General features: G+C 36.2%; 1 protein-coding gene across 13 annotated transcripts in view; it reads left to right on the top strand.

Annotated features, from left to right (window-relative positions):
* The first annotated feature begins 3,687 nt into the window (after window positions 1-3,687).
* Window positions 3,688-13,789, top strand: part of nrm (neuromusculin) — a 214,616-nt gene continuing 204,514 nt past the window's right edge. For 4 of the 13 annotated variants that reach the window (XR_013063225.1, XR_013063227.1, XM_076691444.1 and 1 more), the window contains exons 1-2: window positions 3,691-3,906; window positions 4,491-5,549. Coding sequence is in view for 4 of the 13 variants with exons in the window: in XM_076691444.1 (XP_076547559.1) it covers window positions 5,453-5,549 (97 nt within the window). In the remaining 9 variants the exon portion in view is untranslated. Of the gene's footprint in view, window positions 3,907-4,490; window positions 5,550-13,789 lie in introns of all 13 variants that reach the window. The other 9 variants (XR_013063221.1, XR_013063222.1, XM_076691442.1 and 6 more) reach the window with 6 other exon arrangements.

Here is a 13,789-nt window from a genome sequence, read left to right as displayed (position 1 = left end):
TAACCTAACAACGGTTATAATATAAAAATTTTCCGTAAGGAATATTGAAAAATACAAATTAAAATTGAGGTTGTAAGTTAAATTTTAAAGAAATAATTTGCCTAAGACAATCCATTCTCAAAATCGCTCAGATTTTAGAGAAAATTTGTTCACCGATAGCCAGAATAAATAAACCGAACAATGTTTACTTTCTTTCTTTTTACCTTCTTTCTGCCATTGGTCCGAACAAAATAATACCCCATTACCTTCGGAAAACCAATGTAAACGACCTCTTCGCTTTCACAGGCCATGATAGAAGGTCGTTGTTTTTCCTAGGAAAGTTTATTTGGAACTCGCGTATATTTTACTGGACCGTTCACCGTGGCAAGCAACGATGGGGAAGGAAAAGAAAGAAACTTCTGCGAGAAGGTACCGGAAAGTTAACAAGATCATTATATGCAATTCCATTTGGTTAGCGAAACGACTTTACAGTAATTATTCTATTTCCTTCTTAATTAAATACTGTACTGTTATATAAAAATTTTCAAATTCTTAATTTGCAATAATTCAACTTTAAACGAAGAATGGTCATCGCGAAACGGCTCGTCTTTAACCCTTTAACACTTTACAGGGCCCCCATAAGACGATTTTGCGTCTAAGAATGCATGAAGATATTTGAATATTGCAAATCTAAATTAGTTATACGAGCTTTAATGTTGATTTTATAAATTTTATTTGAGGTACTTTCTTTATGTCATATAAATGATTCTGTTAAATTGAATTGAAGACCAAAACGATTTCCAGAGTAGAAAAGGATATTCCTATACAGAAGTCGAAGGAAATACCTAAAGAAGCAAGGAAACTTAAGAACAACGAAATTAAAGAAAGAAACAAAGAAAACACTGCTCTGGTTCGTCGAAAGGCAAATGAACCTTTCAAAGGTGTACCATGAAAGGAACGATGGAACAATTTAGAAAGTAAAAGTCCTAACTGAAGGAAGCTTCAATACCCTTCGTTGTAACCTTTGAATTCGCTTCCCTGATTCGACGAAACGACATTATTCTTCTCGATGCCAGTCGACTCGTACAGTTTGATTGTTATTATTCATCAGGCCATTAGAAGTACGCCTCCGAAGCGTCGTATCCTCCTTGGGTGTCGCCACCCTGTCGCGAAGGAATTATTCAGTTTTGTTGCTCATCGTCGACTACTTCAACACTCGGTTGCAATTTAATGACATCGCTATCGATGAAAACGCTTCAACGGCTCTCGTTATCAGGAGACTCGTGTGAGAGCATAATGAGGTCGTTCGAGGTCGTTTCCAATACTTGACCTTGGCCTTCTGCTAACAACACTTTCTCATCTCGTTGACAAACCCTCGTCTACTCGTTATCGACCTATCTAGAAGTAATTCAACAAAGTTGCTCAACATTGGGAATTAAGGGCAGTTTGGATTAGTTAGTGAATCCCCATTTTTATTACGTCCATGATTTTCGCAAATATATTATTTATTGTGATAACACAAGAACTTTATTTTAGATCGGATACTATTAAAGTATACAAAGGAAAATAAAAAATTTCGTGTGCTCTAGAATAAAGTTCAACCGTACCAGGGATTTATTATAAATTAAAAGATGTACTTGTATCCATTACTTAAAAATACTGAGTCAATTAATTAATTTTTAAAAACTTCCGATAATGAAATGAAATTACCATAGAACATATTAATTATGACCGTTCAAATTTAAAATGCGTTTCTCTCTCATTTGAACCCATTGTACAAAATAATTAATAACTAATTCAAATCTGCCACTTTCATTATCCCTTTAATTATCTCTAATAACCTTAGAGGGTTAGGCTATCTCACAACAATTTCTATAATAATAAATTATTTAATTTCATTTAAACTTTTATATTTGTTTACCAGATTTTACGATAGTTTTGTGTTCATGAACGATCACATTTCGTGCGACAATAATCTGAGAGCATAAAAACTTTGAGAACAAAACTTCGCAGTATACATCCTGCGTGTAAAGAAAGCGATAAATCAAAAAAGTTCTTGGGAACAGTCCCCTTCGGTTCATTGTTTAACTTAAGAGGTGTAATTAGCACTTAAAATGATTAATGACACGTAACAATATTTAAACTGTTAATTGAATTTCGTTGGAAAGAAAGCTCTACCAACGTTCATTTCTCACAGCGAACAAACGAATAATCTTGGTGCAGTGGAACTTATATTTGAAAAAAATTGCAAAGTTGCCGAGTTAACCGAGAGGATTTTCACGTTGCGCGGAAATTTTTAATTTGACGTTACATATATTATGCCTTTGGTCTGGTCCAATTACACGTTCCCATACTAATAAGCAGCCTGTAGTAATTAGCAGTGACGTCGTGCAACCGGAAAATTCATTTTCCCCGAAGAAATTCTGTGCTTTCCAATTTGTTCGCGCCATCGGAAGCGAAGGCAACGTTAATTAAACGAACTTCGCTGACTGACCGATAGTTGTAAACAAGCGATTCGTTGAAATAACGAGTGCGCATTCCCATTCCTCGAATTTCTGAAACGAGTAAGCATATTGCGTGGAAATCGTTGATTATCTGTCCGGTTATACTTTTGTTTGTTTCATTGGGAAGGAAAGAGCAATCGAAATGCGCTGAAATCATTTTTACCCGCCTGTCGTTTAGCGAAATACGCAAACATCCACGTGGAATCAAATATTCTACGAACATAATTTTCCTTTGGTAGGATATTAAAAATTTGATTCATTTTCTACGTGGCTATCATAATTATTATTGAAATGATAAATTTTTAAAAATTTCCGTAACTCTCATCTGCCACTAAAATCTTGATTATTGAAAGTTTAGTGGAACATAAATGGGTATTTAATTAAAAGGTTTAAACGTGGAAAACTTCATACGGTTACTAATGACCGCATAAAAAAATCCTAATTGATCTATTGTACCGAATAAAGTGTGATGACTTTTTTAAATCACTCGTACGGATATCCTCTATTGGAGAACACATGTGTGTAAAATTCTTATTAGTATTGAAGTATCATATCCAACTCTATTCTTTGTACGTTCCCATAAGAACATGAAGTCGCGAAGCGTAACACCATAGGAAACAGATGTTCGACCGCAGAACAACAGTACTAGGAGCATATTTAAGTATATCCTAAAATCTCTAACAATAAAAGGGAAACTATCATGTGTATTCATTATTCAAGGATATTTTAAATACGTGTTAGTGAACTGCGGAAGTTGATGGAAATATATATTTCCATACAATACGTGCCTTTTCTAAGTGATTTAAAGTATTATCTTAAAATATCTTAAGGTAAATTATCTTACCTTATATTATTAAAGTATTATTTAAAAATTATATACCAATTTACATATACCAAATTACAATACTGCAAAATTATCAATCACAAATCACAATACGGCAAAATCACCAATTACAAATTACAATACAGGGAAATTACCAATTACAAATTTCAATACTGCAAAATTACAAAAATTCAAATCACAATACTGCAAAATTACCAATTACAAATTACAATACGATAAAATCGTCAATTAGAAATCACTGTAAGGGGTTAACCTCTATGTGTTTTTACACTGTGTTCTTTCATATATCGGCCGCTAGAGCGTGCTATATTTTCTTTTGCACATCGTGATCGACATTTGTTTAGTACGTAGTGTCGCCGCGAAGCACGTGGTCGTATAAAATTTAGTACCTGTTATATTCAGATATTTATTGTCAAATAAGTGTAACGTTAAATTAAAAGTGATAATTCGTGTACTACGAATAACGGTTTCTTTAAGGGATCAAGAGTTATTGGCCTTTCCGTTTTACGTTTACGAATCCACTGGTTTAAAAGTTATGCGTGTATAAGAATCAAGCATTTTCAACGTACAATTTGACGGGTGAGTATGATGCCGTGTTGTATAAATGTTTAAATTATAAACAAAAAATTATGTTATGCGAAATGATTGCATTCAGAATAGTTTTATCCGTGGTGGAAATTAGAATAGTAATAATGCGTTCGAAACGGAATTATAGCTTTGCTGTATTGAACAAAATCATAGCGCATATCACGAATCAAAATGGCGGCGATTTTCTAACATTTAATAAAAATGGCTAGAAAATGCTGCGGGCAGGGAATAAGCATTTCGTGAAGGTGTAACATTAAATACAAACAACTAACTATTGTACTTGAGCAGAAATAACATTATCTGTATAACTATTTAATATATACATATATATTAAAGTTACTTTTATAAACTAAATTATGTTTGAAAATATTTTCATAAAGATAAGTATAATATGTTTTTGTATTGTATTAAATGATAAGCGTGAAGACTGGCCATTTAAAATGACAGCTCCTGGATTGCACCCGAATCGATTAGCTAATTAAATGATCTTTCTTTCCACCAGGGATAGGAAACAATAAGATTATGTATCCTAACGCAATGAAATATATCTATTATTTTAAATTTTGTCTCACTAGAAGACGCATGGAGAATTCTCGTGTGACAAGGGTTGTTCAGACCGAACGAAAAATCTTAATTCCAAGTACAAGGATATTCTATCGTCTCTCCACGTTTATGCGAGCACGCCGAGCCACGCTGTTCTCCCACCTGCGAGATCCACCCTGGTTGTGCAGACGAGCTCGCAGTCGGCTTCCTTCGTTGGAGCATGCGCAGTGTGCCGTAGGACGACAGGTGCGCGCTGTTCGCCACGAATCGTTTAGTTTCGGGTAAGCGTACGAATCGGTCGTATCGCGTCGTGCCACCACGTCTCGGGGTACGTCACTCGGTCGTGGTCTGCCTCTGTTTCGGTTAGTCGTCGTGGTTCTTCGGTCAGACGCACGCACACGACACGTCTGATAACCTTCTCTACGGTATCAATTTTTTTTCTCTCCATTCTCGTCATTCGAATCGCGGGAGATCCATCGGCCGCAGGATATCGCGGATCCTCCCCCTTACGGTTGTCGACGCCCTGGACCCGGCTGTCCTTCTCTGCCGTGCAGTTTCTCTCGGTCTTCCTCGACACCGTGGCCGGTCGCACAGTTGCCCGCCGTTTTATCGAGCGTGCACGTGTTTCGCGACAATTCTCGCGCTCCGTTGACACGCTTCCGGTTACGCGACAGATCCCTGTGACACGGTGCGACCTTCCGGCTCCTCTTGCGACTCGGTAATACTCTGTTCTTCGACTCTGTGCAATTTCTTCGTTTCTTAATCACGAGCCTCGATGTTTTGTGACCCTCGTAATCGACGTGACCTTGTCGAGCCGGGTAATCGAGATCGCGCAACCAGTCATCGTCGGTGAATTGTGTGTTTGATCGTGAGTGAATATAACCGAAGGAGCTAAAGTAATATTGCCGTACAGTGGTCAGACGAATGTGGTGCGTGTGAAATATTTTAAATCGCGTATTATCGTTCGTCGCGAAGTTGTCGCTGATCTACAGAGATGGCCAGTGAACGGGATTTACCGAGCAGGACTAGGGCAAAGGACACGATCGCGATGATGCTGCTGCTGCTCCTGCAACTTCACCAGGGCGTTAAAGGTGAGTCATTGCTTCCTCTGTTTGTAACTCGGCCGAACGATATTGCACGGCTAGGGAACGTGGGAGAATGCATGAAAAACTCGTGGGAAGAAGAATTATTTCGCGCGATAAGAAGGGAATGGGGGGTGGCGAGAGGAAACGGTTCGTGCGTAAATTTAAGATGTTACGTGTACTCATGGAACGTGTTTGCAACTTGCGGAGGAAATGGCGAGAAACAGCTCGCCAAAAAGGGTAGGAATGTGAAAACGTGGGTACAAATGAGTCACGATACACGCCAGGAATTTACGAGTGGAAAGTTCTTGAGAGTTTGTAGTTGTTGTACCATGTAAATGGGAAACAAAACACTCGGCTTTCAGGCGAGAGGGAATAGCAATAGACGGAAAGCTTGTTTGTTGTCATTAGCTGATTTCAAGAGCGACTTCCTTCACAAATAAACATGCTCTTGCTTTTCATTTCTGAAGGACATCACACCTTGAAAAATAGGTATAACTGTACGTAAAAAGTATTTCAATCTGCTATTTAATTTCGAAGACTAATTTACACGCTAGAGTAATTTATAATTTTATCTTGGTATTGTAAATCAAATGAAATATACAGTATACAGTTAACTGCAAATTTGCAGGAAGGGGTGACACGTTAAATTTATAGTTACATGGTTGGTGTGCATCTCTGTTGATGAAAGTACTCATTTAAATTAATGTTTTTTTGTTTGTTAACGTATACAACAACAGCTTACTGTTTATTGCTTGTATACATTTGCTAAACGAACCCTTAACTATTGATACTCCATTTCGGCGTTCCAATAAGAACACAGAGTGAAACATAATGCATGCAATTTATACAATTAGAAATGAAGCATAACGTGTATTACAAATTGAAATTTGTTTCTTTGTAAATCTGTCGGTCTTTAGATCTATAGTTAAGGGTTAACTCTTTTACCGTGACAAGGACACATGATTTCCGAGCTAGACAGAAATCCTACCGTGCTTTCGAATTGGAAACGAGGCACTGACGGATTGTTTCAGTTTGTTTTATATCGTAGTTTCTCATATTCGTCATATCCGTTTGCAAGTTTCGAAAACAAAAAAAAAGGAAAAAGTTAACGTATGAGCTAATTCCGAATCGTCTATTTTCACTGCGCTGACACGTCGATGCTCTGATTTTTCAACATTAATTTTAGAGTTTTTCACATATTTCTATGTGCTTTGTTGTTTACCATATAAATACGCCGTACAAATATTATCTTTTATATATATTATCGTTTATCTTTTTTTAAAACCGTTTCGTATATATTAAACAGTATATAGTATCATATTTTTAACCCTTTAACAGCGAAGCACTTTTAAATTTGATATTAAATTTGATCAAATGTTTCTTATTTAAGCTAAATTAAATACCATTTTTTTTATCAATTTTAAGCATACACTGTAAATTTCTAATGTCTATAATTATAAATTTGATTTAGAAAACATTTGCCAAAGATATATATAATGATTCTCTTTGAACGTATACAGGTGTAGGTAAAAGTATGCAACACTTATTGTCAGAATTATGGTATATCTTGTACAGTGCTTCACAGGGAGTTAATGAACTTTGAAGAATCCCATTCAGCTCAGGTGGATTCGCGGCTCCATAGAAATCCCTCGCGCGGAAGCGTTCGAACTGTTGCGATTAAAACTTCCTTCTCGTTTCTTTCTTCGATATCTGTTGCATAAAACTCGGTATCTGCTGCCAGAGAAAATCGACAGGCTGGTTATTCGTTGCGAGGCTGAAAAGTATTTCACTGGCTCGAGAAGTTAGTTCTTGTACACTGTGCATTGTGGAATATCCAGCTCGGGAAGTTTTGAAATTTCAAAGTTATTTAGAAGTATTTTGACACTGATTGTTGTGATAATTAAAACAGAGTAGCGATAATATTGCTTACCTAAATAGCTCGCTTCTTTTGAAATATTTCCAACCTCGAGAAATTTCGAAAATTCTTGAATTAAAATTGGGACTCTCTTTATGGTCCGCCGTCCAAGAGATAAAAGCTGCTATCTCCGTTGATGCAGTCTTCTTCAAAGTCTTTACTATTCTTTAAAGTACCTACAGTTTGTTCTGAGAAACGGATACGCAAAATTCTGCCCTGAGATTCGGAACGTACGCTTCTTTCAGGGTTGTTAAAAGCCATTTTTGCATGATTTGGAGCAGAACTGGGCGACTTCTTTAGTTTTCGAACAATGCTTCCCTTCTCAGCCATTCAACCACTTGTATAGATACTGTGTTTCTCAGAAGTGGCTTCGATTTTCGAAAAGTTTTCTTCCATTTTCTGAAAACTTCTCCGCCTCTGGATACCTTTTTATTTATGAGCATTTGAGAATCGTTTCCGATGAAATGTTAAAATTTCAGATTTTACAACGACAGAAGTTTTAATGTAATTCGTTTTATCATTTTAACGTTAGGGTTCACTTATATTCTCAACTTTTCGAAGGCAGATATATTTTGCGTTGAAAATGTTACTTTAAAACAGATAATTTGTAAGGATTCTTGCCTGAGAAGTGCAATTTAAAATTCTCGCTTCCTTAATGAGCCAACACGGTGGCAAATGTATTTTTCGTTGCAGCCGAGGAACTTTTAAATATTGAAAAAAAGCAACTCCTCCCTCCGTTGGCACTCGAGTTTTTCACTTCTTGACAGTTTTACGATTAACGACTCGACTTGAATCGATGCGTGCAGATGTGTGCGAAATCGAGTTTCAGGGGGTCGTCGGTGTGCTTTCGCGAAATTTTAAATCTCACGCACGACTTTCCTTTCACCTAAATGATCGTCGTTGCTTCGAAACTTTTCGCAGTTCGAACTCCTTTATTTTTCCAACTGGAAAATCCTTAATCACTCGGTCATACGCGTAGAGGGTAAACGATATCGAACACTTAATTGCCCGACGTGCACGGAATGAATGGATAGTTAAAGTTAAACCATAAAATTGTGAGAATCTTTCTGAAACGCTAGAAGTATGCAGGTTTGAAAAAGTAATGGGAGAAAGTAGGTCGACAAAAGGGCGAAATCGAATGCGCGAAAGATCGGCGGATAATGGAAGCGCGTTTGGTCGAAAGAAAATTATTTGAAAAGCCGGATCCGCTTAATCTCGGTACGGACGCGTTTAATGCTAATCGAGGGATTAACGACGGTACAAATGATCACGGATAGGGTGAACGAAAACGAGAAGAATTTTGTAAATGATCGTTCTTTTTCGGCGTAATTGGAGGCCGGTTGTGAAACTAATAAGTTGAAGCAGCACGCGCGACCCCTTTCGAACCGATTCCATTCAACCGATATCGGTAATCGATTGCAGCAATTAATACGAGCACGATGTCGCAAGGTTAAGCGCAAATATTATCGTAGCATTAATTTTCATTCGGATTTGCATTCCCGTGCTTCGATGGTCGGGTGTACCTTCTGTAAACCAGCATATGTTGGTAGAACTGTATTTCGTACGTGTTGTAGAAATTTTCAAACTCCGGCCGAACCTTTCCCATAATTCTTATGAAAATATTTGGCCATCCTGAAAATTTTTGCCAATTTTTATCGAAACATCTATTTTCGAAGGGTTAATCAGCTTTAGAGCTCATTTACATTGGCGTAACTAGGTAGCGATCGTAATATTCTAAAATTTCGAGATCCCGAGGTCCTAGGATTTTCTCATAAAATTATAGCCAGCTTTAATTAAGAGTTAATTGAGCAAATTGATAATTTATTATTTATAAACACAAGTAAAACTTGCGATTAACGAGGCAATAGGTAATTGTACATCTTGAAAAGTATTTTGCTATTGTTAAACTTGTGTCAATGAATGTTCATTCCATTAATAGTAACCAGTTCAGTTCTGACTAAATTACGTTGTCTCGCGGTTCGAATACTAAAGGCAAATTTCGTGGGAGGAACTTCGAACTTCGTCCCCCGGACAGTTGCGAGTTAATGTTTAAGACGTAACTCGATTCATCGAGAGTTTGTTGAATTCGCGTTAGGCCCGAATGATTTTGATACAGTGTAATTGAATTGCAAAGAGTTGGACATAGTGGTTGTCCTTACTTATTGTTGATAATCAAATTGATCTCCTTTATTACCAGGAGGTTTGATGATCACACTATTGTATTTCTTATTTCAAAATTAAATTTATTTTATTTTTTAAAATACCCACTCGTGTAATGTTATTCAGTGATGAATGTGTCGTTGTTAAATGCTCGAAAAATACGGTTACCACGAATCTACAAAAGTGGTAGGAAAATGCGTAGAAACGTATGCAACGTTAACCGGAAGTTACATCGTGTTCGGAGGATTTACGATAAAGTCGCTGTGTACCGGTGTAATTGAGATGGTTTAATTAGATTTCCCTTGTATACTTAGTCCGGCGTGTTTTGCCACGAGATATTTCTCTATGAACTTTCCTAGAAGCAGCAACACGCTTAAAATAGGCGTATTCTAGTGGCGACTGGAGCTGCGCGAATTCTGACGACAAAAATAAACGTTTCGCTTATACCGAGCCCAGACTTAACGCCTGAATGCAGGGAATTAATGGTTTGCTTTAAAATACATAGTTTAGCAGGTAAAATGCATGATTGGAATGTTTAGTTGCTAAATTAATTAGGTTTCAGTGAAAATGGCCATTAATTATTATTAGATGGATTCATTTCCAAATTTAAGCTTTTGGCAAGATATCAATGCTATTTAAAATTTTTCTAATCTTCTTTTTAATTAATTATTCAATTGTAGACCAGTGATAATTTTATTATTTTCATTTTAATAGAGTGATAAATAATATTACAAAAATTATTTGAATTTTAAATTCTTAGTACAAGAAATTAAAGTTTCAATTTAAATGAAGGAAACAGATAAAATATTGGGTATTAAAAAGCTTAAAAAGTAGGAGAGATCCTGTTTAATTTAGTGACAAAAAAAAGGGGTAACAAAAAAGTGGTATAAAATCGTGTCTCCTCACGCCTTCCATAAGAAATCGGAGGAAATGTAAAAGAAAGAAAGGGGTTGATACCCCTCTGTTCTGCATGCTACTGCAGAAAAAAACTGTTACCCTTGGTCGTACGTGGCCTCAAGGGGCATTTTTATGATATAAAAAGCGCTGTTACTGCAAATATCTGTTTCTTTTTCTAGTTATATTGCAGTCTCAAGGTATATAATTTGTACACTCCTAATAGACATTTCGTGATCTTGCATTTTGTACATTATTTTGTATTTTTTGCTAGGAGTAAAGTTAAATTATATTTAATATAAATATGCATGTTTATGCAAGGCAATAGACTTTTAATAAGTGAAAAGTCTCCAAAAACCGTACAAAGGGTCATAATCCACCCTCAACATTTTCAAGAACGATACGTTCTGACAAACCAGTCAAACAGAAATTTATATGATCTTTAATACCTTCATCCCCGAGTGCCTTTTCGAGCAAATTCCCTATTCGAACCTTTGAACTTTGCTATGGAAATCTCTTTCGTTGGCTCGTTCGCAGTTGAAACGAATCAAAGGGATTAAGGGCACAATCGACAATAGATGCATTATTCATTTATCGACGTCAATTGCGATTGTGGCCAGTATTATCGGAACGCACAACGGATAGCCAACGCACACACCAATCGAACACGATAAATATCGTGCACGAAGTTATTGAAAGTGTGAATTATTGAATACCGAATGATAGTGTACACGGACGTTTATTGACTGCCATGTGAAATCTAACCAGATAGGGATTTTGTTCTGCGTGATCGTCAAGTGGTTGAAATAATAACAGTGAGATACAGTGGATTCAATTAATATTCTGACACCACAATATTTAACGCATTGAATGATGCAGGGCTCATTAATGATCGGAATCGCAAATCAGATTTTCGAGTAATTAAAGGTATTATTTTTAATAGCATTATCTATTATTATTATTATTATTAATACTGCGCTGAAAATCACTTTTTCAAGACAATTGTAAATTGATGTACCAAAAATTAATTATTTAAATATCGTGGCGATGGAATATTAACGCGTGCCATTATACGTCCCACTTGTACGAGAAACGATTGACCCTTTTCACTAGTTCAACGATCATTTTCGTTTCTTCCACTTTCGTTCGATTATTCTTTGTTTCATATCGTGTTACATTTGTTACGTTATTATTCAGGAATTATTTTATTCAATGATCGAATGCTATTGTGATCGGCTTCCCTGGGTGGAGGAACTAATTTAATTGAAATGTTGCACCAAAAATAATGTTTTTCCTGCAGTTTCACGTGGCTATTGCTTACATTGATGATTGTTTTAATTAATTTCGGAATATAATATCTGGAGGCATCTTGAACTCCTTTCGGACTAATTAATTGCTTTTTGTAAATGTTTTCCTACGCTGTATGAAAATTTATTGATCGATAAATGAGGTACATTTTAAATTGTTTTAAAATTATTACGGTGTAGTTTGGAGAGTTATAACATGTTTATAACGTAATTTACAAAGTATTCATAGCTTTTATTCATATTTCAATGATAGCTGTTTCAGTTGACAACAGCTGGTGAAGCTTGAACTTATCAAATAAATTCATTTGTAATACTATACTTCGAGACGATAGTAAGAAAGCGGAAATTATTACAAGTTGAACAATCGAATTGAAAATGCAATCGCACGATCATTGGTAAAACGAACGTTGTCGAATAAGCGATTATCTGCTATCAGTAATTGGCATTTTCGCGTGACACACGGTGTTAGGTACGCTTATTCGCGGTGATTCCTTATCTAAAGAGATACGATTTGCATGATCTAATCTCGCTGGAAAATTGGCTTCTGCACGCAGCTTAGCGGCTATATTCGACGAGAGACGGTTTGACGCGGAATTTAGGAAAATCTAATTTACTTGGCCGAACGGCAACCTCGTGATAGCTTCTTTCATTGTTTCCGAATGTCCTTCAAGCCTTTCACGATTTTAGTTAACGCGTACCATTTAAAATAATTATGTCTTCGCTTGATTTATAATCATTTTCAACCCAATATTCGTGATTTTGATGTAATTTTCAAGTTATATTATTTGCTTTTGAAGTTATTCTTTCAATATATGAAACCCTTTCGTTTAATTAAATTATCATTGTAATTGTTATCGTTAATTATTTTTAATAGTTAGTAACAGTGCTTGGTGTAGTAATAACATTTTTCTAAATATTATTTTACTTTATTATTATCAGATTACACTTTGCATTGAAAATTTAGATTTAAAGAGCACTTACATAATAAAAATTCAGATAGTATGACCATACTGGGTCGTTTTCAGATGGTCCTTCGAGAGTAAACCATCTGTTTTTACAACTTTTTTCTACGTGTTACAATTGAAGCACTTTAGTTCAGCTGTTGTAGGGTTTCTTGCTACGCGTTTCAGTAAGGTCTCGGAAAAAGAATTTTTCGTAAAACATAATATAAAGAGGGAATGTATTTCTTGTTATTCTGCTCTAGATAGACTTAGGAAATAATCACGATTGAAAGATTTATAAGAATAATTTTAGTAAAGGGGTAATTAGAAATTTTATTTGGGGTACCTATAATTTTACTAAATGTGTGAAGCATTTAATATCGTTTAATTCATCGAGCAGACTTTTATTACTTATTATAATAATTTCTTATGAGGGATGCAAATTTACATTTTAAGCCTCACCCTGGTGCCTAAGTTACACCAATGACGACGAGTGTATCTAATATCAAGCTCGATGAATATTACTCGGAAGCCATGGAATGCACCATGCAGGTTATTAACCGAACAACATACATAGCTTCAACTTTGTCGCGAATCAACAGACGTGTTTGAAATTATACAGTAACATCGCGTTCGTATATATCCATCTGGTTGACAGAAGGGGAAGGAAACTTGACCTGGACACTAACCAGGATTCGTCGGCTAATCGGTGAAACTTTCGTGAGTACCGACCGAAATTGAAGCCATTACCTAGTGTTTCCTTCGCGTAGCGAAGCAGGAAAACAAATTGCACGAATTTCGCTTAGAGTGACGCGACAATGTAAATTCATGCTGCGAGCTCAACAACGATTCTCGGCTTTCCACGCCGGGCTGGATGGTTTTTGATAAAGGGTCGGAGCTGCCCGAGCGAAAGGATCGTTCAATTTCCCGCCGTTTTTCAGAGAAAATTTATTCAACGCTTTTATTTTTCTGCCTGCTCTACTTGCGTAAGATTTTTCCGCGAAACTCTGCCTCTCTTCGGTCGATTGG

This window comes from Osmia lignaria, chromosome 13 (assembly GCF_051020975.1).
Source record: "Osmia lignaria lignaria isolate PbOS001 chromosome 13, iyOsmLign1, whole genome shotgun sequence".
Taxonomy (NCBI): Eukaryota; Metazoa; Arthropoda; class Insecta; order Hymenoptera; family Megachilidae; genus Osmia; species Osmia lignaria.
Note: the sequence above shows the minus strand (reverse complement) of the source record. Positions and strands in the feature narration are given on the sequence as shown.